Raw genomic sequence first — 25,568 nt, 5'->3', positions numbered from 1 at the left:
TCCCTCTCTCCCTCCTCTCTCTATCTCTCTCTCTTTCCGCTGCACAAAGGGGGAAATCGTCTCGTGGCGTGCGGCGCATACAGAGCCACGCTCGCGCTTAGCCGATGGAGCCGAGGTGCGTGAAATTCAGCGCCCGGGAAAACGCGCCTTTCACGGCCCCCCCCCCCCCCCCCGCCTTTCGGGCGTCTTTCCAGGACGCCTGAGTTGTTCACAGCAGGCCCACTCTTCTTCTGTGGGGACGCCGATAAAAAAACGACCACGACAACGACACTGGGACACGACTACTGTCGTGGACAGATGGAGATACCCGCCACTGTCCCCCCCCCCTCTCGCCGAACCCTATTTTTGTGTCGTGCGAAGCGCGCATTGGACACGCATCCCGGCCGGGAGTGTTAACGCCGGTGTGTTTGTGTAAATACGGTGTACTCGTGTGTTAAAAGCGATTACGGTTTAAAGCGCCGCGGACCCGGGGTGTTGCATAATTAATGCGCACACTTTTGCGCTTTTTAGTCCGCGTGCGTGTGTGCGTGCGCGTGTGTGTGTGTGCGTGTGTGTGTGAGCGCGGCGGAACAAAATTGGCATCACAGCAGCGCACAGCCCACTGGTCCATCTGGGCCTCCCCACAGCGCGTTTTGCAGTGAGATAATCCCCCCACTGCCTCGTCCTCTACCTCCCTCAGCTCTCACTCCGCCCCCCCCCCCTCCCTCCCCCAATCCCTGCCTTAGCAGCCAGTGTGCCCCTGGCACAGCGGAGGGTGCCAGGCTCCCATGTCCCTCTCTCTGCTTAAAGCCCCAGCCTGCCCGAGGAGGCCCGAGAGTCTCGGCTTGTCCTCGCTAATCCTCGGGAATCTCGAGGTGAACGTGGAAGTGTTGGCTGAGTCTGTGGCTCAAAGATGATCTCCCCGTCCCCCCCGTCCCCCCCCCGCCTTCCTCCCTCCGCGCGCCTCCGTCCCCGAGACCGGAAGCTCCGGGGGTAAGTTTGGAGAAGCAACCCTGGATCGTGATTTAAGGACACACACACACGGGGGGGGGGGGGACACACGGTAGAGACAGCTGTACACTCATGTCCGGATAAGACAACCCTGCGTCGGCTTTCACATGCAACTGATTTTCACGAGTTAAAGAACCTTTTGTAGGGAATTAAATGCCACCTGGGTTTGTTTTTTTTTTCACTGAGGGAACATTTCAATTTCACAGTGTTTTATCTCTTCTTCAGTCTTATCTCTGCCCAACGCAAAATCACAACAAGATCCTCTCCTCCTTCCAAAAAACACGAGCCACAATGCAAATCAGCGGTTTGTCTAGAGCTGGCATGAGAAGTTCTCACGATCCATCACCGTTTACACGATCCATCACCATTTAAGTGGAGTACGTGTTTAATTGACATCCCCCCCCCCCCCCCCCGTTCCTCTGATGCGTTCATTACATTCTTCTTGTCACGATACGGGCTTAAAAGCGGCATGCAATGAAAAGACGCATCGATGGTCTTTAATCCCGAGGCTCAGGGAGTCTTTTTCGTGCTGCTCGCTGTTATCTCCGCTGTGATGGGATCAGTGTCCGGCTCTACCCCCCCCCCCCCCCCCCCCCCCCCCCCACCACCACCGCACGTTAAAACGACTAAATGTCAGGCCAGGAAAGCTTTCAGGGTCACCGCCCGCCCACCTTGTCACCGCCGCTTTTTCCGATAAGCCTTTGATCGAGTCGGGCCTCAGCTGCACGGACCCTTTTTTCTGAAAAGGCCCAGCGCTCGATGTCATTAATTCGCTCATTGAGGCACAAAGGACTCTTTGAGTCATAATCTTTGAAGATGAAGCCACTGTCGCTCTAAATACCCCCGTCGTAGGGGGCATTGGGTAACATTTTACTGCTCTGCAGCACACAAACGATTCTATAAAAACAGTAATAAAGTTATTGATCGGCCAAAAAGCACCGGGATGCTGCATCGCAAATCTCGGGGTCTCCTCCTCTCGTCCGTACAGACGTGTGCCATACGGAGACGTTTTTGTCATCTAGAGGCCCGAGGAAGCACAAGGAGACGAGGGGGGGCGCAACAGGCTGGTTTTAGAGATTTATGTCGGTCGCTAAATGGAGTTTGTAAAGATCAAAGCGGCGTAACCTCGTGCCGTCCCTCACAGTGAAGTATCTGCCCCCGTCCACGGGAATGAAGAGATGTGGCTGCGACTTGAGGGTCACTGGGTTTGAGTCACGGCTCTCTGTCAATCACACCACCTGTGAGCAAAAAAAAAATGCAATTTTAGGAATTCTCAGCCACCGTTTTGCTTGATGAATTAATGCCAAAATAGCAAATAATTAATATAGACATTAAATACATTGCAGCAAATTTCGATGCAGGTTGAACTCGAGCCACTTTGGCATTTGCATCGCATTTGCGGATTAGAAAATAGAAACATTGTCTGATTCTGGAGATTCTAGCTGAAGGTGAATGGTGATTTGTGTAGAATAGTCCCTTAAAAAAAAACAGGACAGACAGAGATTTAACTGAGAGAATGAGAAATGATTCAGATTCATCTGACGCCACAGCAGAGAAGATGTTTACAGACCCAAAGAGTCCTTCAATGAGCACATCCGGTTTACTAAATTAGCTGCCTAAGCCTTCCATCTGAATCGCTGCCCCCCCCCCCCCCCCGGGTGACATAATCATAGCTTCTTTAGAGCGAAATGGAACATAATGAATGGAGAACTATCTAATGACGCTGGAGGATCATGGTCCCGAGCCGCATGCTGCCGGCTGTTGTCTTGTGTCCAGCTGATGTAAATGAACCGTCCCTCGCAGCAGCAAAGGACTCCTCTCTGTCCCCAATGTGGCTCCAACGTTGCTGTCCTGCCCGATCACAAACCCGATCACGAACCCGATCACGAACCCGATCACAAACCCGATCACAGAAAAATAAGAGAAAAAACAGAAAGGATCCGCGGGAGGGAAACTCCACTCGTGGCTCAAGATTTCATCTGCCATATTGTCCCCGTTGTAACAAAGGGGAGGGAATAGAGAGTGTGGGGGGGGAGGGGGGGGGGGGAGGAGGTCGACGTTCCGCCGCGATTCGACTTTTCTCAAGAGTGACAAATGGCGAGATTTAGGGAATTTGGTGGCCCAGCTGTCACAGCAGTCAGACGCGCCAGACAAAGAAACGGTTATAAATGATTCATACTTCCTGGGTGTCTGAGCCATGACTCCCCCCCCCCCCCCCTCCCCCGCCGCCCCATGTCAAAGTGTGTGTCAGTGCGCGCGTGTGTGTGTGTAGGTGTGTGTGTGTGTGTGTGTGTGTGTGGGTGGCAGTTCCGCACATTCTGCTCATCCATCTGGTTCACTTGTGATTTGACAGTCGGACATTTGCATCCAAAAGAAAGGGGGTGGGGGGGGGGGGGGGGAAATGTGACCAAACTCGATTTGAATTGAGCCCGAAACGCGCTCTCATCTCACCAATTGTGTTTTCCCCCAAATAGCCAATATTTCACTCCCCCCCCGCATCACAACAAATAAAAGTCCTTCCACATTGATTTAGTATGATGAGCAGCGACATACGAACTATGTGCATATTTCCAAGACCGCTCCAACCTCCCGAGGATCGTATATAAATATATGTGTTCATGTGTCTGCTTCTTGTAAACAACAGCGAGGCCGGAGAGCTTTTAATGCACAATTCAAGGTAAAATCACATCTGGAAAACATTAAAAGGAAAATGGCGACGACTTGCTGCAGCAGCGTGATCAAATGGCTTTTGATTGGCTTCACATTCGTCTTGAAAAGCCTTGAAAAAGGTATCGATGAGTCCAGCCTGGGGGCCACACAGACGGAATCCTGTGTCATATTGTGCTCCTTCCGGATGGATGATTGCTTTTGCACATAATATAATAGTGACGCTGAGGTTTTGTACAAATTTGGATTCTGGATGCGGCTTAAATCCCCTTCAAATGATACAAAAAAAACTCCTTTAGCTAAAGAACGCGAGGCTTCGTCGGCGCCCCTTTTGGTGTCCGATTCCAAACTGCCCACAGTGCGTTATCTCTCTCGCAGTGACACATTTCTGAACAGAACAAGCACAAGTTGTTATTTTCTGTTGACTGGCACGGACACACAGGGGCCGATCCTTCCCTTCCCTCTCTGAGCCAAGAAGCCTCCTCGCTGTCCTCACGCCGCCATGGCTCCCTCCCCCCCCCCCCCCCCCCCCCCCCGTTGGGTATTTCGCGTGGTTAGCCACGTTTTGCAAAAAAATAACAAAGTCTCCGGTGGATTGAAGCAATGGTCCGTGACTAATTACTGATGATGGTTGTTAGTTGTACATTTCAAACCCGAAGCCAACCCGCTCATCGGGGTCATTTCCTTATATCGGCCTCTTCGGGGGGGTCGGTGCCAAAAAAAATTGCACTTTGGATTGTGGCCAGCGAGCGGCAGCGGTTTTAATGATCGCGCCGACGGTAGAACACACCTGTCTTGGGGTCACGACCCACGAGGAGCTCAAGGCGTCTTGTTTGTCTCCGCAGGCGCGGAGCTGCTGGCGTTGTACAACCACCACCCGCCGCTGCGAGAGGGGCAGATGAAGTACTACACCGTCAAGGTGCCGCTGCGGGTCCAGAACTGCGACGAGGGGGTCAAAGGAGTGGAGGCGAACTGGCTGGATCACATGACCCAGCACTTCAACAGCGGCGCCTCGCTGGTCGACGGGTACTTCCACCTGGGCAACGGCAGCGGTGAGAAACGCTTCAGATGAAATGTCCCGTGGGGAACGTTTGCATTTACGTTCGTCTCCTCGCGCGCGACGCCTTCAGGGTCACACCTCAAAAAAAAAAACTAAAAAAAAACGAGAGGTGCGAGTCCCACAGCCGATCAGAGAGATGGTTATGGGCTCATATTCAGTCTGATATGTGATCAGGACGTCGGCACGCAGGCTTTTTTATTCACATAATTCTGATCCTCTTTTAATTTAAGATGACGTAAGAACAAATGATTCCATCAGTTTTCGCGATGACGCCTTCAGGCTCAGAGGACATTTTGAGTGTTTTTCAAATTTGTAAATTATGACGTAAAATGTAGTGTTGGTGAGAAACATGAACAAGTCCGGTTGTTGGATAGGTATTGGAATAATGACCTTCTAAGCAGCTTATAATACATCATTAAAAACCACTAATCATGAGATCTTTTTTTAATCCATAAAAATACAATCTTTCATATCTTAATCATCCACATGGTAAATAAACACTACAATACACACGTGTGTAACTTCAGAAAGTCTTTCTCGGTTCTGCGACGCGTTCTTTGCTCTCTCCCTCTCAGAGGGGTTTCTAACGAGCAACAGGGGGGACGGGGGTCCGTATTCGCCAGTGCAAGATGGCACTCGCCAGCATCCTCTTTTTCAAACTATTTCCTGTTTGGGTTTTCCTCTTCCACCAGGCGCCCGGCGGGCTCGGCGGCGTCACTGGAGAAATCAGCCAGCCGGAGTAAATAAGAGCCATAATTCATTAATCTGGAAAAGTGAACGCCTCAGCAACTCTGAAACATAGATAATTAACCTGATAACAAACGAGCGCCTCCATGCATATTTCATGTCCCGCGAATGGAGTAATGAAGTGTGTTATTATGATTCCATTTTTTTCCCCTTCTTTTTCTGCTTATTAGGGACCTCTAAGATATTTTTGCATGTTGCCACGATAAGACACGCATCTCTTGAACAGTGAAACTACCCGAGCAGGATTTCGAAAGCACATTTTTCCCTTCGCCGAGGTGAGGGGTTTCCTGGTGCCCCCCCCCCCCCACCCCCCCGAGAGCAGCTGCGCGGCGCGACATCAAAGCGCCTCCCCGCTTGTTGTGTAGCGGCTTAATTACACGAAACAGCCGCGCCGCTGCTTTGGGCTCCGGGTGCAGGGGTCGGTCCCCCCCCCCCCAACGCCGTCCTCCACAACCGGACGTGCAAGACCGCCTCGACCCCCCCCCCCCCCAAAAAAAATCCTTCAAGGACGCGCGTGTTGGCGAGGACACGGACCGGCACACACGCAGCCTAATGAGGGCAATTGTGTGTTTTTTTTTTTTCAAAGGCCGACCTTCCCGGGGCCTTTTTTTCCCGCTCTTATCCTGTTGGACTAATATTGATTTTACACTATTGGTGTGTGCAGAGCTGGACTGATTTATACCGTGGATGGCGGTGGTTTTCATTAAGTCTGGTGCAGATATTACTGGTGACTCTTAATCACTTTGTTCATCCTCGCACACACAACCCCCGAGGTTGACATTTTGCAGTGTTTTTTTTCTTCTGATTTCTCCACATCCGCTGCATGGATAGCCATGACATTCTTTAAAACTCGAGAGGAATTGTCATTTCCGCGGTATTCCCCCCCCCCCCCCTTTGATCTTGTCCCAGTATCAGATGAAGAGGGCATATTAATCTGCAAAAATCGCGACATTCCCGAGAGCTGCAGCTGAGCCCCGGTTGGAACATGCTAACGTGCTACGCTAGGATGGCTGAGAATGCTAAACCAGAGCCTCAACTGCCGAGTCAAATTTGACCATTTTTTTTTAGAAGTGCAGCAGATTTCTCATTCGACCCCTCCACCAAAATATAACACGTATATCTTTCATTGCAGACACTGTTTTACTGGATGTCAACGTAAACCATTAAAAGTAGACCATAAATTAACACGAATACATTACTGTAACGCAAAGGCCATTACTCATTAACTGATTGAAATAAATGACCCACGCAGCTCTGTGCTTCTGATGCCTAAATTTTAAAGAGTAACATGATTTATAGTCAACTTGAAAGCACGCAATGAGCTGCATACTTTAATCATGGAGGGTGTGGGGGGGGAGAAAGGACAAAGTGACTGAATTGACAATATCAAATATTTCTAAATATCAGCAGTGATACAAAGTGTGACTTTGTTTGCTGCTTCTATATAGATATATAAATTATAGATATATAAATCCCACGCTTTTACTTTTTCTGTCGCTGAGTTGGAGGCAAAAGTAGCTTAATTCAGAGGTTTTATTTGGGAAACCTTCCAATCCTAGAGTAGTTTTTCAGGCCTGGGAGTGGCCCTGGCTGCTGGGCGCCGTGTTACTCATGTGGGTCGCTTAGAGGCTTCTGTGTTGAACTCACACCGCTCATTACCAGTTAAAAGTTCCCCACAGTAACTTTTTACAAAGACAAATGATGCTCCTCTGAAAACACAAGAGAGTTTGTTGTTGTTGTCGTCGTTGACCCCGAGCTCACAGATGACCTGCCTTTTTGGTTCCAGCATGTGATTCGCTGCACATGTTCCTGCAGTCGGTCTCTGATTCTTTACCAAAAAAAAAATAAAAAAAATCAAAAAAATAAATGCGCCGCCCCCCCCCCCCTGCTCCTTCTAAAGATGCGTTTCCATGGTGAGGCTGGATAAGAAAGCATTTTGGTGGCTTTGTTTCACGTGTGTGTGTGTGTGTGTGTGTGTGTGTGTGTGTGGATCGCTCAGAGGGTGCGAGTCCTGTCTGCTGTGACAGGATCGTGCGCAGTGAGTGGAGACCTCGGCCCCCCCCCGCGATCCTCGGGGGCTGGGATATTACAGCAATATTGGATCCGCAAATGTCATAAGACACGTATTAAAGATGCACACAAACTGGGGCACTGCCTGCAAACACACGTGGGCAGCGAGCCCCCCCCCTCCCCCCTCCCCCCTCCCCCCCATGCATCCGCAAATACCACGAGAGAGACCCGCCGGGAGCAAGAGCCAAACGGAGAATATAAATACAAAATAAATTCAGATAACGGTAAATGCAAAACTTGACTCTGACGCAAAAGTTGACCCGGAGGTGGAATTCGAACTGCATTGTTTGTGCATCTGTGTGTGCACGTGCACGGGAAGTGTGTGTGTGTGTGTGTGTGTGTGTCCTCAGCTGCTCTGTGCTCATGAACTAGAACTCGGACCCAGCCGGTCGGTCGGTCGGTGTGTTTTGGGCGCACGGTGCACCCGGGGGGGGGTTAAAGCTGGAGCGAAAAAAGCCAAACGAACCGCAGGAATCAGTGCGTATCAGCAACACACCAACAACAACAACACACACACACACACACGCACGCACGCACACACGGCCGGTGGGCCTGTGATCCGAAGCATGACGTCACGGAGCGGGTTTCAGTCATTTCAGGCGCCCGTTTAGACGCGCGGGCCCTTTTTTTCTCACGCACAGCACAGGAAGCAAATCGGTTAGGTGGAGAAAACGAGATTCTGGTGTGGTTAAAATAATTAAAAAAAAACGTCTATCACGGAAGAAGTCACTTTACGCCTAAACGTCGTTCTGGTCGGAACTTTGTCACCTTACACGATGCGGTTTAGACGTCAGGCCGCTGGAAAAGCACACACACGCACACACACACACACACACGCAGGGAAAGTAAACGCCTGTGTTACACATACGGCTTTTGTTGTTGTCGCCCCCTGAGTGGCTCTCTGCTCTCTCTCTCTCTCTCTTTCCCAGCCAAGTCTGCCTGGTGACACACAGGTGCCAGTCTGCCAGCTGCTAAACCTTTGGCTCCGCAGGATGGAGCCCCATCCAACCCCCCTCCCCCCCCCCCCCCCCCCACACATACACAGGGCACCATGGTCCCTTTTTCTGTTTGAAATATAGATAAGCCGTCAGCAGCGTGTCTGCAGCCCTCCGAGGCGGCGCCTGGCACACGCGTGTTTAAATCACGTCATGTCAGACGTGACCTTGGGCAGCTGCACTTGAACTGGAGCACATGTCACACGCCTTAGCGCCGGCCTCGGGGGCCACCTGGCTTTTTGTGGGCATTCAAGGACACGGGAGAGAATTCCCCCCCCCCACCCCCCCCCTCGGCAGTAGATAAACATTTGAACACGGCATAGAAAGTAATTCTTTGAGAAAACGGACAGATTGTGAAAACAGTTGTTGGGGAGCGACTTCCTGTGAACTCTGCTCTGCTGCGTGTGTTCACCAATATGAGGAACCAATAAGTCCCGCCTCCCCCACCCCCCCCACCCCCCGTCCCTTTGGGCGCTGCTTTCGGGCTGCTGTGTGTCCCTCGGTCCCAGCGCCGCCGCTCTCTAACGCGACAGCGTTTGCACCCCCCCCCCCCCCCCGCCCCTCGAGTGCGTGTGAGAGGACGCACACGCGCTGGTTTTTTGTATTTTTAAAAAAAAAAATCTTTTGCAAGTGTAAACAACCCATCCTCAGTTGGCCCCCCCGCGGGCGCTCGGCTCGGCTCTCAGTCAATCGGAGCGAGATGGTGTTTGTTCGCGCGCAGCGTTCCCCAGACGGACTCTGCGCCCCCCAGCTGGCTGACTGACTGACTGACTCCTTCTCATATCCACTCCTCCTCGTTCCCCCCCCCCCTCCTCCTCCTCCTCCTCCTCTGCACATGCCTCCATCCGCATAGAGAGACCCAAGTCTCCCTCGTCGCGGGACAAGCTGAACGGCCACAGCGTCTCTATCTGAGAAAGTGGACGTCTGAGCGATGTCTTCAATTGAGCGTGCGCGGGTCCTAAATAGATTTACAGGGAGGAGGGAGGGGGCGGGGTGGGTGGGGGGGGGGGGGGGTGGGGTAATAAAAGAGCCTGTCATCCCTCCGTCCCCATCCCTTCGGTCTGGTCGTGGTCCCTCCTTCTCCTTCCTCCCTGTCCTGCAGCAGCCTCTCAACCACCCCCCCCCACCCCCCCCCGCCCCTGCCATTAGGGCCCGGTAATGAAATGTGGAGTGTCTGGTGTTGGTGCCCGGGCCCCTGCAAACTGCATTAATGTGTAAATGGTGTGGGAGTAATGAGAAAGCACTCAGGCCAACCCGGGGACACTGGACCATGGTATTGTGTCCGCGTGTGTGTGTGTGTGTCCCTGCACGTTAGGCGGGGAGGGGCCCCGGCTCTCGGGCAGCGCCCCCCCCCCCGCCCCTCCCCGTCTCGGGGTGCCAATCCTGTGATTGTTAGCTTCCAACCGGAGAGAGAAGCTCAGGAAAATCTATTCGGTCACAATCTCGCTGGTGGCCCGAAGGCGCCGATGTCTTTATGCGGCTCGCTTAATTCAAGTCTTTCTGAAGGTGAATTATTCAGGCTCAGCGAAAGGATTTGTGCTCTAATGCCCCACGGGCTGACTTCATTCAATCAGTGGATACATTTTGCCATCGCTAAAACCGGTCCGGCCTTCTTCTTCTTTCTTTTTTTTTCTCCTTTGATCTGATCCTCCGAATCAGCTGCCGCATTCACCTTGATTCATTCGCTGCAATTAGTCTTTGTTTAAGCTGTCGAGCCCCAAAAAAAAAACCCAGCAAGGCTTCGGGTCCCTGAAAGCCTGCTCTGCCTTTTTAAAACATCCCAGAAGGGGAAATACCTGCTCCTCTCTTTTTTTGCATATTGTATGAGTCCACGTTCTCGTACAAATGGGCTCACCCCCCCCCCCCTTAGGCTGTGCAGTAAAGGGTGTTCTGTGTGAATGTGGCCCGGTGATAGCTCTCCATGTCCTCCGGGCCCCCGCGGAGACGAGACGGACACACGCTCCATCCAGGAAATGCTCTCTTCACGCCTCAATTCATTTTCTTCTTCTTCTTCTCCTTCTTCTTCTTCTCTGCAGATTTGCTGCCCAAGTCAGTCGAAAGCGTCTTCATCTTCCAGGAGGCGTGCGAGGTTGAGCCCAACGCGGCGACCCCGGCGTACGACGCCATCGTAGTGGAGCAGTGGACCGTCATTAACGTGAGTTGGACGGACTCGCCGCGTTTTTTTTTTTTTTTATCCTTCTCAATTTCGGGTCGGACGAAATGAAAGATTTTAAGGCTACTTGTGATTATTGTGCAAGGATTTACACACTCGAAACGACCTGTTGGCCGATGATACACCACACGATTTACTTCAAATGTTTAATGCAGGATGGGAGGGGAGGGGGGAAGTCAGTGGTGAATGACCGGAGGTTAGCAGGTTATATATTATATTTTTCCCCAAAAAGCCTTCTCACGTTGCAGCTCACGCCATGGCGCTCTACGTACTCGGCGAGGAGCATTTCACGTGTAAAGTATTCACGTGGGTGCCGTCTTATTCCACCGTTTATTTGAGGCCCGTTTAGAGCGCAAATCCCCCTTGTAGCATCTGGACCCCGCCCCCGCGTATCGTAATCAGTTGTCACTAAGTTATCGCGCCCTTCCAGTCCCCCCCCCCCCCCCCCAATGTAACAACTCCGAAAGGCAAATCTGTAAAATCTCAATTTATGGGACATGTGTAGTGGTCGCTTGTCTTATCAGGAGCAAACAAGCTCTTATCGGCCCGGAAGATAACCGTCTCGCATCAGCACAAGTTCCCAGTTGGAAATGGATTTCTGTCGAGAGTTGAAGGGTTTGCAGACATTTCACCGCCATTCAACCGCTCGTGTGTGTGTGTGTGTGTGTGTGTGGTTCCACGTGTTTGCCGATGCTATCGCCGTAATTGAATTTAGACTATTTTTTTTCCTTCGCCTTTTTTTTCCCGTGGCCCCCGTGGCTGTCCAAGTGTGAAAAGGAGACTTTTGTCCCGTAACAACGAGGCCCCGGGATCGTCCGGCCCGGCGCTGATGGCCTCGTGTGCCAATAAAAAGAAGAAGAAGAAGAAGAAGAGGAAGAAGAGGAAAAGGCCTCTCCTCCTCTGAGACGAATGGCAACACAGTTTACGGCCTGATGGATCTCAAAGCTTCCTCAGAAACCCCAACCATCAGCCAGTGTGCTCCAGGAGATCCAATCAGCGCCTCCCACCGGGGCTTTATCAAAGACGCCTCACCCGAGCAATCGGCGGCACGCCACCACAGATTGACAGCACACTCCTTCACAAAGGGGGGGGGGGGGGGGGGGGGCGATCAGCCCCCATTCACTGTGATCACCGCCTGATGTTGATATGCAAAGTATCCTCACGGGCTCATTATTGTTTCAGTGCCGGGGATGATTACGATGAAAAATAAGGCGGAATATTGATTGCGGAGGTTTTGTTTATTTCCCCCCCCCCCCCCCCCCCACCCTCTCTTCTTTATATATGTCATCTCGTCTCCCCCCCCCCCCCACTCCGCCCCCCTCACACTTAAGAGCTTAACAGTTTTATTTATCCAGAAGTCTGAAATGTGTCTCGGGGAAGAAGAGGAAGCCGACTCCCTCTAGGAAAGCAATCATTCACATTGTCGTCTCAAGGACTCTGACGGAAAAAAACAAAGAAAGTTGGTTCTAGTTTTCCCATTTGTAAAAAGAACAACTCTTCAGAGAATTTGAATGAGGAAAAAAAAAAAAAAAAAAAGAGTATAAAGTAAATATGTCATATATCTTGAAGCTTTACTGCCCAGAGACTTACAATTAGTCACAATGAGTATAACAGTAGTCCCGACAATGACACTAAAACACATACACCATTAGAAAAAAGCCTTCATCCTGCAGGTAGTAATCAGGAGTACGGACACCTCATGTGAAACCGTTGTTCATTACAGTTTGATTCAGTTTGAATCCGTTGTGCTGGAACAAGGCGTCAAAATCACGTTTTTGTCGAGTGCGAGGATGAAAAGACGAGGAAACGTGTGAAATACAAAAACCCGCAGACAAAGGATCAAATCAGAGAGGAACTGAGGAAGAAAAAAACCGAAAACGATTTTGACGAACTTCAAAAAAACAGCACTAAAAACAACAGAATGCATACATGGAAAAGGGGACAGACGTCCTCAGTAAGACATTTTCTCACAGCGCCGTCGTGCACGCAAAGACACGGATTTGTGACAGGCGTCCTGAACACACCTGGAGACGCAGCGTTTTCACGGGAAGCACCTGGGCCGAGGCCTCCTTCGGACCTCGAGCAGTTCGACGAAAACACGCGTCGGGTCTTTTTTTTTGTTTCTTTCCTCGACTGACGTCCACCAGGGGTCGGCTGGTGTCCCGTTCCGTCCTTCAATAGCTCCCTGGTGCAGGCGTTCAAGGCGCCTTCGCCCCCCCCCCCCCCCCCCCCTTCAACTCTACGAGCAGTATTTTAAAACCCAGAGGATCGTAGTAAAAGTTTAGAAATATACTTTACGGCGTCACCTAAGGGAAATATTCATGAGACGTAGCATATTTGCATCTAATCTTAAAAGCACATCTCATCTCCGGTTGGAACATTTTACCCCGTAACATCGTATAAATTAATCAAACCTTCTGGGACAGTCGCCTCTCTGTAGGTTCTCACCCTTTTATTTCCAGTGATGCTTCGTCTCTCCAGAGATCCTCTTCAGGCTCATGTTTTTGCTCAATGCACATTTTCTAAATAACAAAATGTCGCCTACAATAAAATAACTCAAGTTTTGTACGGGTTGTGTAGTGCTCCCTGCAACTAGTAAATTCTCATTCTGACACGCAGCCCCGGTGAGGTTCCCCCAAGAGGGAAGTTAAAAAAATCAATGTTTGCATGTACGACACCACCAGCTATTCTGCGAAAGGGCCTCGCAAAGCAACATCTCGGAATCATCAACGCACTCAATCTCTGCAGCACAAACAGACACGAGTTAATTCTCCTCCACTTTCAGGGGGGGGGGGGGGGGGGGGGGGGGCGACACAAATCTCAGGGGAGGGGAGGGGTATCGGAGGGTCTGTCTTCTTGGTCATTTTTAATCCCAAACCCCAATGCTCCTTTCCAGGGGAATAAAACTGGTTCATCGGTGTTTATTACACTAATTAGGGGCAGCAGAGATGCGGCTCGGTTCTACTAAATGAACTATGTTCATCGTAAAAAAAAAAGTGGCGCTTTATGCATGCAACAGGTAGCAGATCGCTAGACAGATTGCTCAGTGGTTTACGGGTATTATTGGTGTCGCTAGAAGATTAAAGAATTGCAGTCGTTTCATAGCTTTGGTGCAGCTGAAATAGCGGTTTTTCTAACAAAGTTGGGATGCAAAGGGGATCAAAAGGTCGACTTGACGAGAAGCGCTGCGTGCCGCGCTGTCGGTTCAAGCGCTGCAGTGCGACGGCGTTGGCGGGCTTCCTCGTCCTTGATCTCAACAACTTCGGAACCCAAAAGACAACCCCCCCACCCCCCCAAAAAAAAAACTGCAAAGAGAGTTTAAAGTGACTCTGTGTGTGTGTTTCTACCCCTTCAAAAAGACACCCTTAAAGTTAATATGGGTGGATGTCGAATAGAATAGACGGCGGTGCAAAGTCAAAGCAAGCGAGAGGAGCTTAACGGGCGCCGACATTGTTGTCACTCGTTCCCAGAATTCACTTGCATCGGCGGCTTAACGAGCGGCGCTTCACACACTCTCAGGAAACGGAAGAAATGGGATTAGAGCCCCACCTCACACAATCGGCGTGACTGGGAGGATGCTTTTGAAGAAATAATACTTGAGGCACAACGCGAAGACACAGATATTTACACACACACACAAACACAGCGCGTGTGTGTGTGTGTGTGCTTTGTGAGTCCGATTTGTTTAAAGTCAGGTTAAAAAAAGTGTCTTTCTCCAGGTTCAAAGCAAAGAACACAGGCTGCAGATGAGTCTTATTACATTTTAATTGAGTGAGTCGGAGGGTACTGGGCTTTGGACTTTGGAGTTTATTCTCTACTTGGAGAGTCTCCATCGTCGTAGTCTGCAGCAGGAGGCGGCTTTGGTTCACAGGAAGTGTGGTCATGTATTATGAGATGTAATAAGGAACAACTTGAAAGAAGAGAAGTGGTGACAAGTAACTGAAGTTCTACTGCAATGCACTTCGGAGGCAAATATGACACTACATTAAAAGACGCATGTTGATTTTAAGATAAAATCTACATTTAAAATTTGATCATCTCATACTGTGCAAAAGCCTAATCTTGAGTGCACGAAAGACACATTCTCATTTAAATAACTGTATGGGGCCTTAAGTTGAATCTAAACGTGGAGGTTGGTACCCTAACCTGTCTGTGCATCCAGTGGTTCCACCCGTTACAGAAGTAGAACACTGCTTAAGCTTCAATAAGAATAAGAATAATAACCCCCCCCCCTCTCTCTCTCTTTATTAAATGCAATAATTAAGGCCGTTGCTTTAAAGCATGTCTCAGAACACAGATTTCAGACATCAGTTTCAAACATCGGATACTAATATTTTCCTTCCCCCCCTGCAAAAGTACACAATAAAAGCTTCCCCTGAGAGCAGAAGGGGAGGGGAGGGGGGGGGGGGGGGCACTGACTCACTATCGTGCTGCATAGTTTGGTCTTGACTCGACGGTGGACTAATCCCTCACAGAAAGTTGACAGTTTGGACCAACTGTGGAGTCGTTCATTTAGTTGTCATTTAGATGCCATTTCAAGCACAAAGAAGGGAAACCGTAGTATGGGACAAACCCGAAAGGTCACCTGATGAGGGATGTTTGAAATGTCCAAATGTTCTTCGGGCCAATCGGGAAGCGTGAACCTGCGCTCTTCATCACTGGGAGCCACAGCTACACTCGGGGCTCGTGGTCATGTTACGTCTGCCCCGAGTCGGTGGGACGGCGTTTGAAAGAAAAGACAACACAACACACTGGTGTTATTAGTTTGGCCTCCAGTTGACCTGCAGATCCCCTCCCTCCCCCTCCCTTTTGCCTCTGGGCTGGAAAACAAACCTTTGTCTTACGTCCAAGTTCCCGAAAACCCTGGATGATGCATCTGCACGACATCAGGGGGAAGGTTGGATGCAGGTTGGACGCAGGTTGGACGCAGGGCGCTTTAGGTGCGCGTCCAAAGGCCGTCGGCTGGGACGCTGAGAGTCAAACAAACGTGTTTAACTTGGACTCAATTTAAATTAGCTGTAGCAACGGCTCCGTGGGGGGGGGGGGGGGGGGGTGACAGATATATCCGGATGGAGGGACGTACTCTTTCACTAAAACACAGTAAAATGCGTTGAACGTTGTGCCGTGGGTTCGGCGGAGCACGGAGGAGTCTGTTAAGACGTTACGTAAATAATTGGTGAGGCCAGAGAAGCCGACCCGATTGACAGGCAGCAACCCGGTCGGACACGTTAAAAGCTTTTCTAACAAAAAGAGAGCGAGGAGAGGAAATTAAAGGCATCGCCGGTGTCTCTTTGCTTTTGTGTTTCAACCCCTCGAAGTTCTTAATGTGTCACCGCATTCATTTTATCTTATTATCATCATCATCATTATTATTATTACGCGTGGTGCCAAAAAGGAAGAGTTTTCCCACTGTAGCCTCCTTGTGGTTCCGATGCTGATGATCATTTTGAAAGAAGGATTTTCACAGTGGGAAGGCTGACGTAGCAGCTGGAGGTGTGATGCGTTCTCGAGTGCTGTGCTGTGGTACTATGAATGGGCCGGGACTTGCTGACCCGTGTCGGTGCCCAGGCTGCACATCCGGAGAGGTCTCTACGATCCATATGTCGGGATAAAAAGGGAAACGGCCCGAATACTGAGCATGTTTAAATTATTTATTTGAATTTTGAACAGTCCATAACTTTAGGCACCCATTTAGAGAATATGGATCCATCCATCCAGTTCTCTGTGTGTGTGCGTGTGTGTGTGTGTGTGTGTGTGTGCACGTGTGTGCGTGCAAATGCGTACAAGTTTGTTGTCGGTTTCGTTCAATCTCAACCGACACGCGCTGCGGTTTTGCATTTTCGGGGCAGGTTGCAAACCACACGCAGCGCTTCCTCTCCGGCCAGGCTCTGTGCGTGTGTGTGCATGTGTGTGTGTGTGTGTGCGTGTGTGTGTGTTCTGAAAGCAGGCAACACGTAGTAATCTGTGTGCATTTCAGGTTGAATCACTAACAAGCTCATTCTCTCTTAAGTCTAAACAATCATAGAGATGTTTGTGTTTTGTTCGTTCTTGGCTTAAATCCGCCATCGAGACGGCGGCTCATTTCTGTTGATTATTCTAATAGCGCAAACAGGAGTTTGGATGTTTACCACAAAGTAAGCAGCTCGAGCAGTCTATTTGCTCGAGGACTCCCTGTGCTGACAAACGCTCGTCATGAATAGAGATGGTTGCCATGTTGACTCACGGCAACCATGGGAGTTTGTGCAAGCAGTTCTGGGTTTTTGTTGTTGTTGTTGTCCTCCTTTGCTGTGTGCATTGCTCCGGGAAAACAAGCTGAAAGGGCTGCACACGCTGTTAAGCGAGAGAGGAAGACGCGGTTGGAGGCCAACGCGCGCGTCTTCGAGGGGCTCCGAGGCGGCTTGTTGCTGACCGCGCGTCGTTTTTTTCTCTCTCCGCAGGGTCTGCAGGTGAAGGCCGATTACGTCCCCCTGCTGCAGTCGCTGGCCACGTACGGATGGAGGCTCACCTGTGTGCTGCCGACTCCCGTGATCAAGACCAACAGGTAACGACCCTCGTCCGACCCCCGAGGACTGAAAAACCAGCAGCCACCACGAGCCTCTGTGTCACTTTACTAACGCTACTCGGAACAAGTGCTGACTCATCGTGTTTTTAAGGCCAATCAGGCTGCCCCCCCCCCCCCCCCCCGCTGATTATGTATTGTCTGGGGTGAACGCTTATGTGCACATCTGCTTTGCATTTTATAATGTAGAAGATTACTTTATGAGGAACAATTAAAAGAGGAACACGTACATGGGATTATAAAATAATGAATAAATTAAAAAACTTGGAGAATAAAAAAAAAAAAAAAAAAGTGCTTGAATGGAAAACAAATAGAATGCAGTGAGACATCTGAATAAAACTACCTCAAGGTTTTTTACTGAAGTAGTGAATTTACTTTATTATGTCATAGAAATGCCTCTAAATCATTCAAAAAAGCCCATTATTTCCAAAAGTACATCAAGGTTGAGGTTGAAGCAAGACTTTTTTTTTTTTTTGAAAAACAGACATTTTGGAGATTTCTGAAGAGTTCAACGCAGTAACTTTTTATCAGTGATGGCTAGTGTTATAGGCACTACTGCCATAGTGTGAATTCACAACTTTGAATTCTAGGGGGGGGGGGGTTCTTTGAATAAAAATGGACAATGTCACTGGTGCCATATTTTGTTTTGTCTGCAAGTTTCTTCTTAAGAAACGTTGAAGCTGAGGGAAAGTGTATCGTGCGACAATCATGAATTTGCATCAGGGGCGCCACCGTGTGAAAAAAAAAAAAAAAGAAAAAAAAGCTGTCGCACGCACACCTTCTCTGTTGTAGCTGTTGTTCTAAGAAATGAGACGGCTTTAGAAGGAAACGACCTAAATCCTCTCCCAATTCGCGCTGTTGCTTCATTGCCGAGAAGCAGAATGTCGGTGGAGCGTCTCGCTGCTGACTCCATCGCTCAGAGCTCCTGTTCGAGAGCACATCCGCTCATGGGCCGCCGCCTCCTGGGCCTTTTTTTTTTTTTTTTTTAGATCCCAGACACGAGATGATGCTGACGATGTTGTTCAGTGAAAGCGGACTGTGAGTCCCCCCCCCCCGGTCCCGGTCGTCAGGAACCGCTTCCCGCCGGTGATGTTTAAGAAAATGCGTCACTGTAATGGCTCCCGATTTTTCGTAATGGACACAAAGTACAGCAAAAACGCAATTTCAGTGCACAAGCGATTGAAGACAACACGCGCAGTCCTTGATGCGTAAGAAAATGGCCGCTAAAGCTCAGCTGGTTCGGCGCCCCCTCGGACACTCCCCCCCCCTCCTCCTGCAGAGAGGAAAACAACGCCGGGAAAAGGAAAGAAATTGATTTAATTTTGAAGGATCCTCCACCTGAGACCCGAGAAAGATGGCTGGGGAAGAGGAACGACCACAGAAACTAATAATTTGAATGAGGATTCAGGCGCGAAAGCATCCTTTTTTTTTCAAGATGGGCTTTAAAAAAAGTGCAAAACTATTCTTTGACTCCGTCGTTACGCAGGCCCGATGGCTCGCTCTGCCCTCAACTCGCGCTCGTCATGTTAGCTGCTCTTTCACAGCAGAGCTGATTAATACCCCTCTATTTTCATCCGTTTTTGCCCCCCCCCCCCCCTCTCCCTCCTCTCCTCTCTATCAAAATGCCACAGCACAACAGCACAACATGGCTAATTAATCAGAGCCGGCCTAGATACAAGTACAAGAAGGAGCTCGTTCCTCTCGCTGCCTTGAAAACATTTTGGCGCGACGACACAGTGGTTGATGATCTATTTCAGATTAGCAATCCTCATTACACTTGTTTTTTGCGCTGTTGATTCCATTTTTTATATAAAACGGCAAATTTGCAAAGGCACGCTCTGTGCAGTCTGAGGGTTTCCAGACTGCACTTCATCTGGAGGGGGGGGGGGGGGGGGGGGTCGGATAAGTGTCAAGCGATCTCAGCCGCGTCTGAAATTAATGCTACTGGTGCTCAGCGGCTTCTCCACACAACAATTAATCCGTGTAGCTGTCTCGGAGCACGCGTTCTTGTTGGCCCGCATTCAATAATGTAGATGGTAATTACGTTATGGAGCCATTAACTACAGTGAATGGGAATTTCTCGACATTAACTGTGGAACAAGAGAACAAACAACGAGGGAGCGATAGGTGCAGACAAATGAGTTCATTACAGCAGGTATTTAAATATGCTGGAGACTTAATGGTGATCATCATAGATATTTTTAAATGGAAATCTGTGTGTATATTTTTTTTTCCGGTGCACCATGTTATTTGTCAGCAGAGGCGGTCAGTAGACGTTTTTTTTTTTTTTTTCCCCTAAAGAGGAAGCCGGGCCATCGGGTACATTCACCCAGAAATGGACGCAGGTCATTGCAGTTCTATATGGCTTCAAGTCCTAATGGCCAACGACTGACAGCCGAAGGACGGTTTCGCTAAAGGCCTGTAATTTTCGGAGCCATCCATTCCTCTCTGGCTTTAATGGACCTTTTGGGGCTTTTGCCGGGAACTGCCGGGTCAGTCCTCGGCCTTTGATTCGCCAGGAAGCCGTCCAGCATTCTCGACAGCCTAGAAAATAGCTTAAGGGATAAGAAGAAGAAGGTTATGGGGGGGGGGGGGGGGGAAAGCAGTTGTGGTGGGCTTCCTGGTGGTTTTAGATAGCAAGCCCTCTGCTGGAGGAGCCTCGAGTCCATTTCGTGTTGGGAAGGGGTGATTTGTGGGGCGCTTTTAGGGTTCTGCAGCGATCGTAAACTTGCCATCTCTCCTCTCGTGCGAGCTTTGAGCTGGCAGCTTAACTGTAGACGGCACCCAACCTCCGCGCTATTGAACTTGCAGTCAGATAGCGGCGCGGGACAGACATATCTGCTTCTTAAGCCCGTGTCCAATAACGGCGTGAGGTGAAAGGAATGATGCCAAAAAACAAACAATAAAACTGTCAAAAAACGAGAGATAAATACAGAGTGGTAAAAGAAAGCAGGGAGGGAGGGAGGGAGGGAGGGAGAGGGGGAGGGAGGGAGGGAGGGAGGTGACGAGCCCACTCTGAAAGGAATCTGCGTGTTCCTGCCCCGATTGAATCTGTCTCGTGTTCAGAGGATCCTTCTTGAGACGCGTGGAATGTGACTCGTTTCACGGCCAGAGGATCATCGGACAAGAGGAGCGACGTGTGCCCCCCCCCCCCCCCCCCCCCCCCATCCCCATCCCCCACCGGAGACGCCGAAGGCCGACTTTAATAACGCGCTTGCCCTAAAATGTCGGTTTCCCCCCCCCCCGTGAGACCGAGACACGAGGGGAGGAGAAATGGCGACGGCCGATGACGGCAGATGGCGCAGAGGTCGGGGGCCACAAGCCTTTACCTCTTTTCTAAAAGAAATTAGCTTTCAATCAACAGCTGTTTCCTCTTTTTTTTTCCCTCTTTTAGTGACGGAAGTCTGTCGACCAAACAGATTGTTTTCCTGCAGAGGCCCGTCTTGGGCCGGAAGAAGAGGGAATCCAAGGTAAGCCTCCTCACGTTCGCGGCTCCACGCTCACCCAGGCCAAACCTTGTGACCTCGCGTTTCTGTTTCCGAGAAGCCGAACCCCCAACAGCGAAGAGCGAGGTGACCCCCCCTTGAGGCCTCGTCGACGGGCCACTCGTCCTGTTTGGGAGGAGCGATGGCTCTTTAATTAAGATTTGTTTGCAGTTCATCTCGGTTCTCTGTATCCCTGCAGCGTGTTGAAATTGACAACGTATTGCATTAAAACTTTTGGCTCTTTGTCTGGTCAGACTGCAGACCTGGAGGCCACCTATCCGTCCCCCTCAAAGTGGCCTCAATTTCCTTCTCGGCGTCAATGAGCCTCATTGGAGTTACACCGTTATCCCAGTGCAGAATTAGAGTCTCTGTGATTCATTCTTAATTAAGTGTGTGCGCGCTGCTTTGTGCACCAAAAGCGTAGTTACGGCGGCTTTCCTCTGACTTGTGTAAAACTTTAAATGTTTCAGAAATTGATCTTCAAGCCCCGCGGCAAGTCCAACAAGAACTGCGTCAAAGACACGGCAAAGAACAAGAAGAAGAAGAAGAAGAAAGCCAAAGCCGACAGTGAAGCAGAGGATCCCAAGGCGACTGACCGCAGAGAGAAGGCTGAGCGAGAGGAAGAGAAAAGCAAGGACGAGACGCCCAACGCCGCCGACCGAGAGACATCCAGAGGAAGGCGGCCGGGGTCTGAGGAAGATGGAACGATCGAAATAAGCATCGAAAAGAAAGACGGGGGAGCAGAGACGGAGGACAAAGGAGCAGGAAGCGGCGCGGCGGAAGAAGCGGGAACAAAGGGGAGCGGCGATCCTTCAGGAGCCGAAGAGGTCCAGGGGGCGGCCGCGGAGACGCCCAGCGAGGCCAAAGAGGACGGAGACGGGGGGGGCGTGGCAGAGGCCGCGATGGAAAACGGGGTGGGGACGGACCAGGAGGAGGAGGAGGAGGGAGAAGAGGTCGTGAGCCACCGCGGTGCAGAAGGGCCACCGGGCGAGGAGGTGATCGCCAAGGAGATCCCGCCGCCGGCGGCTTCGCGGGCCGCACCGACCGCCCAAAGCCAAGAGGAGGAAGAGTAGCCCCAGGTCGTCCCACTCAAGCTTTTTTTTTTTTTTTTTTTTCACCCTACCTCTCAAATTCCCCCCCCGTCGCGAGAACTGCCCCTCAGTCGTTGGGGTAAACCCCCAAACCCTGATCCCAAATTAAAGGGCCCTCGATCCCCAAACCCGCTGACCCTCGATCTCGATTCCCCCTGCAACAGATGCGTCACGTGACTGCAGAGATCAACATGCTGAATGTATATATCGAAGACACATCTTCAATGTGGAAACACTGGAGTACCGCGGCGAAGGGGGGGCAGGGGGGGGGGGGGGGGGTTAAAAATCCAGAATGACGCCATGATCAGATTGGGCGCCTTTTTGACTGGATGTGAAACAGCTCAAAGTCTTGGTCACACACGCATTTAAAGCGGCAGAATGTGTTTCCTTTCATCGGATTGCGCGGAACTGGTTGGGTTTGTTGGTCTAAGATGGAGGAAGCTACGGTAGCTTAGCTCAGGTCGTTGCGCCGCTAACACTTTTTACCCGCCTCCTACGTCGAAAAAAAAAAAAAAAAAAAAGATCGTTGCGAGGAGTCCATTCGAAAGTCTAATGAACGTATTGTTCCAGCAGATAAGCAGCTTGCTAACTGACGGTTAGCGATTGATAATCAAACAAAAAGGCGTGCGTACAAAATGTGAGAGGGCAGCAATCAGACCCTCGGTAAGTCCAAATGTTTTTATCGTGTATTTCTTTTTACCAACTCGCCTTTTGAACTGTCCCTGCGTTCCAAATTACACTGGGCCCCCCCTTTGTGGCGTGAACAGGCCTTTTATCGGGTAAAAGTCACCGTGATGGCCATTTTTCCCCCGTCCCTTCCGCCGCGTGCATCAGTCAGTCGTGATGCGGGGGAGGGGGGGGGGGGGGGGGGGGGGGGTGTAGTCGGAGGAGCGCGCGCTGGTAGAGGTGATGGGAAAGGGCGTTTGTTGCGACAGGCAATCCAAAAGGAGGGTGAAGAGATAATTGTTTACGCCGAGCTCTAAGCTTCAAAGGGAGCCGATAATCGCCCTCTTGGTGGCGTGCGCTGAGCTCACCTTGCATACGCAAGGCTTCATACTCAGAGCCCAGTCAGATAAGGATGTGAAAAGTCAGCTCAACGTTTGGGGAGGGATGGAGAGGGGGGGGGGGGGGGGGGGGGTGGGCTCGGGGGGGGGGCAGAACTCCTATTCAGATGCACCTAGCGAGCTCTCGCGTGGTTCGAAGGCCGAGCCGAGCCGTTTTTTTCCCGGGACCGAACGAACCCTGGGAGATTGAGGCGGCAGGAATCCGGGGGGGGGGGGGGGGGGGGGGCATAGACAGAGAAGGGACGAGAGCTACCGCAGAGGATAAGGGATTCTATTAAAAGAAATGAATAGGCTCATTTAAAAGTAACGGCACCCCCCCCCCCCCCGTTGAGATTCCCCATCGTTATTTTACCTCCAGCGCTTTAAGCACCTCTTCCCCCACGACACCAATTCTGACAATAACCGAGTCGTAATGCGCGTCGTTGTGGCATCTTGTGGCTTTCCATTTTAGAAAAACGGGGGTTGGGGGGGGGGGGGGTGAAAGGGAGGGTGGGAGGTGGCGACGCGCACTCTCGTTAGCTCTCTAATGGGTTTTGCCAGCGGGGTATCTGTCAGGGATAATGCATTTATAATGCAGGTCACTTATTGGGGTGTTGGGAGCAACCCCCCCCCCCCCCCCTGCTGATGTCATGCTCAAAGGTTTCATCATACTACATGTCAGAACGCCTACCTATTCAGAGATTAGCTTTCGGGTTGATACCACCTGCTGACCCGCTTCACACAGACTAAATGTCCTCTGTCTGCTGAGAAAAGGGGCGATTCTTTGGTCATGTGATCGATTACGCCGAGTAAGTGCTCTGCTTAACGAAATCCACCCGCCGCTGAGATTTTCAATGTAAAATGGCAAGTGATTTTGTGTAGAATAGTAGAATATTAAAAACTGTGACCAGCTTAGCCTTATTACAAATACTGTAAATGCCCACCCATCTGCTTTTTTTTAAAGTTCCTTAAAGTGATTTAAGTGTTATACTTGTCTGTTACGGTCAAACAGGGCAGATTCGCTTCAGTCCGTGTCGGTGTTTTTGAAGCTGTTGTCCACATTTTTTTTTTTTTTTTTTTTAATTACTGGAGTGCGGAGGGAAACGTGTTGTGACTTTTCAGATGTTTTGAAGTTCTATCCTTTTTATTGTTACCATTATTGTGAATGTTGCATTTTTTGAGTCCAGACATTCTTTTCATGGCGGCCTCTGTGTTGCTAAAGCTTGCTAATGTATTTCTTCGAGCTACCTCCCGAGGGCTGTTGTTGGTTTTGAACCCCCCCCCCCCCCTCCCAAATATGACAAAGTCCATTGCCGTGAGCGAGCTCGCTCATGGCAGACGGAGGTCAAGGGTCGTATTTGGGGCCGGGATGGAGCCTGAATTTAGCACGTGACAGATAACCCTCCGGTTACTCTGGTAACACCGAATGAAGAGACCGAGTCACATGATGCTATCCCTCCGCGCCGTTGTGTCCGATGGGTCGGTAGAAACTTCTCTGGGCTGCTTTTAGCCGTCAGCTGGTTCGGCTTTAATGAGCACTTATTGTATGCAAGGAATATTTAAAGCTCCCAGAGCTGCTGTCACTGGGTCATGTGTGTCAGGAGGTGACAAAGATGAATTTAGGAAGAGGAAAGGCAATACCGTAAAAAAAAAAAAAGACGCCTTTGGAAAGCTGACGAGCTCGTTGTGAATATTTTTGACAAACGTCAACCAAAGCATCCCGGTCAACTTATTTCGTCACAGATTTTAATCAATTTCTTCATTTTCCACCGCGTCGAGATAAACGTTCGAACTGTCATCTACTGTATCTGCTCTATGAATTGGTTTCAGTGTTACTTCTCCATTTTTATTGTTGTTTTTTAATCTGAAACCCGTGACGTTTATCCCCGTTCGATCATAATGAGAAGTAAAAGAAGCGGATCCGACGGGACGTGAGCGTGGGTTCGACTCCTCCTCCTCCTCCCCCCCCCCCCCCCCCCCCCCGTCTGACCTCCGACGCGAGTGCACTTCAGGGACTGTGGGTTAATCGAGATATTTTTCTTTTTCTTTCCTGGTTGAAAGGAAATCACAGAGAGGCGAGAGAAAAGCGAGGCCGGATCTCACACTTCATCAGTTAAATGATCCTGAACTGTGTTTAGTGAAAAAGGCGGAGACCTCTGACTGATGTTAGACTTAAATATACATTTTTGCAGCTCTCTGCCCGTTTGCGTGAAAACCATTAAAAAAAAAATTAAAAAAAAAAAAAACGATCATATGCAGTTTCCTGTCTCCTATGAGCATAATTGTCAGTAGTGGCGCTGGTGCAATCGTAAAGAAAAAAATTAAAACGCAATGGTTCATGTCCTGTGTGCTACTATGATGTGAAACGGGCAGAGTAGAATCAACAGAACATGATACAATAGGATGCCGTCATTTCTTTTCTTTCTTCTTCTTCTGCGTTGTCACTTTAGCTTGATCCCAGCCTCTGGAATTTTTTTTTTTTTTTTTCTCTCTGATGTTTATTTTTTCCGCCTCGGCCGCCATCTTGAATGTTGAGTATTTTCGATCGTGTGCTGTTGTCACTTGCAAAGCAGTGTTTCGCTATCAAGGAGGGAAAAAGCACTCTTTATCTTTGCTATCTATGAGTATGTCCACATTCCTATTGTTCATGACATCTGTACAATTTGTATATTATAAAATGATTTATAT

General features: G+C 50.0%; 1 protein-coding gene across 1 annotated transcript in view; it reads left to right on the top strand.

Moving 5' to 3' along the window:
- LOC119197943 (raftlin) overlaps positions 1-22,951 on the top strand; it is a 24,420-nt gene extending 1,469 nt beyond the window's left edge. Inside the window, exons 2-6 of the mRNA XM_062565552.1 lie at positions 4,296-4,709; positions 10,566-10,684; positions 17,140-17,243; positions 20,656-20,731; positions 21,217-22,951. Of these exons, the coding sequence (XP_062421536.1) occupies positions 4,296-4,709; positions 10,566-10,684; positions 17,140-17,243; positions 20,656-20,731; positions 21,217-21,819 (1,316 nt within the window). The 3' untranslated portion in view covers positions 21,820-22,951. The remainder of the gene's footprint in view (positions 1-4,295; positions 4,710-10,565; positions 10,685-17,139; positions 17,244-20,655; positions 20,732-21,216) is intronic.
- The last annotated feature ends 2,617 nt before the right edge of the window (positions 22,952-25,568 follow it).

The sequence above is a fragment of the Pungitius pungitius genome, chromosome 11 (genome assembly GCF_949316345.1).
Source record: "Pungitius pungitius chromosome 11, fPunPun2.1, whole genome shotgun sequence".
Lineage (NCBI taxonomy): Eukaryota > Metazoa > Chordata > Actinopteri > Perciformes > Gasterosteidae > Pungitius > Pungitius pungitius.
Note: the sequence above shows the minus strand (reverse complement) of the source record. Positions and strands in the feature narration are given on the sequence as shown.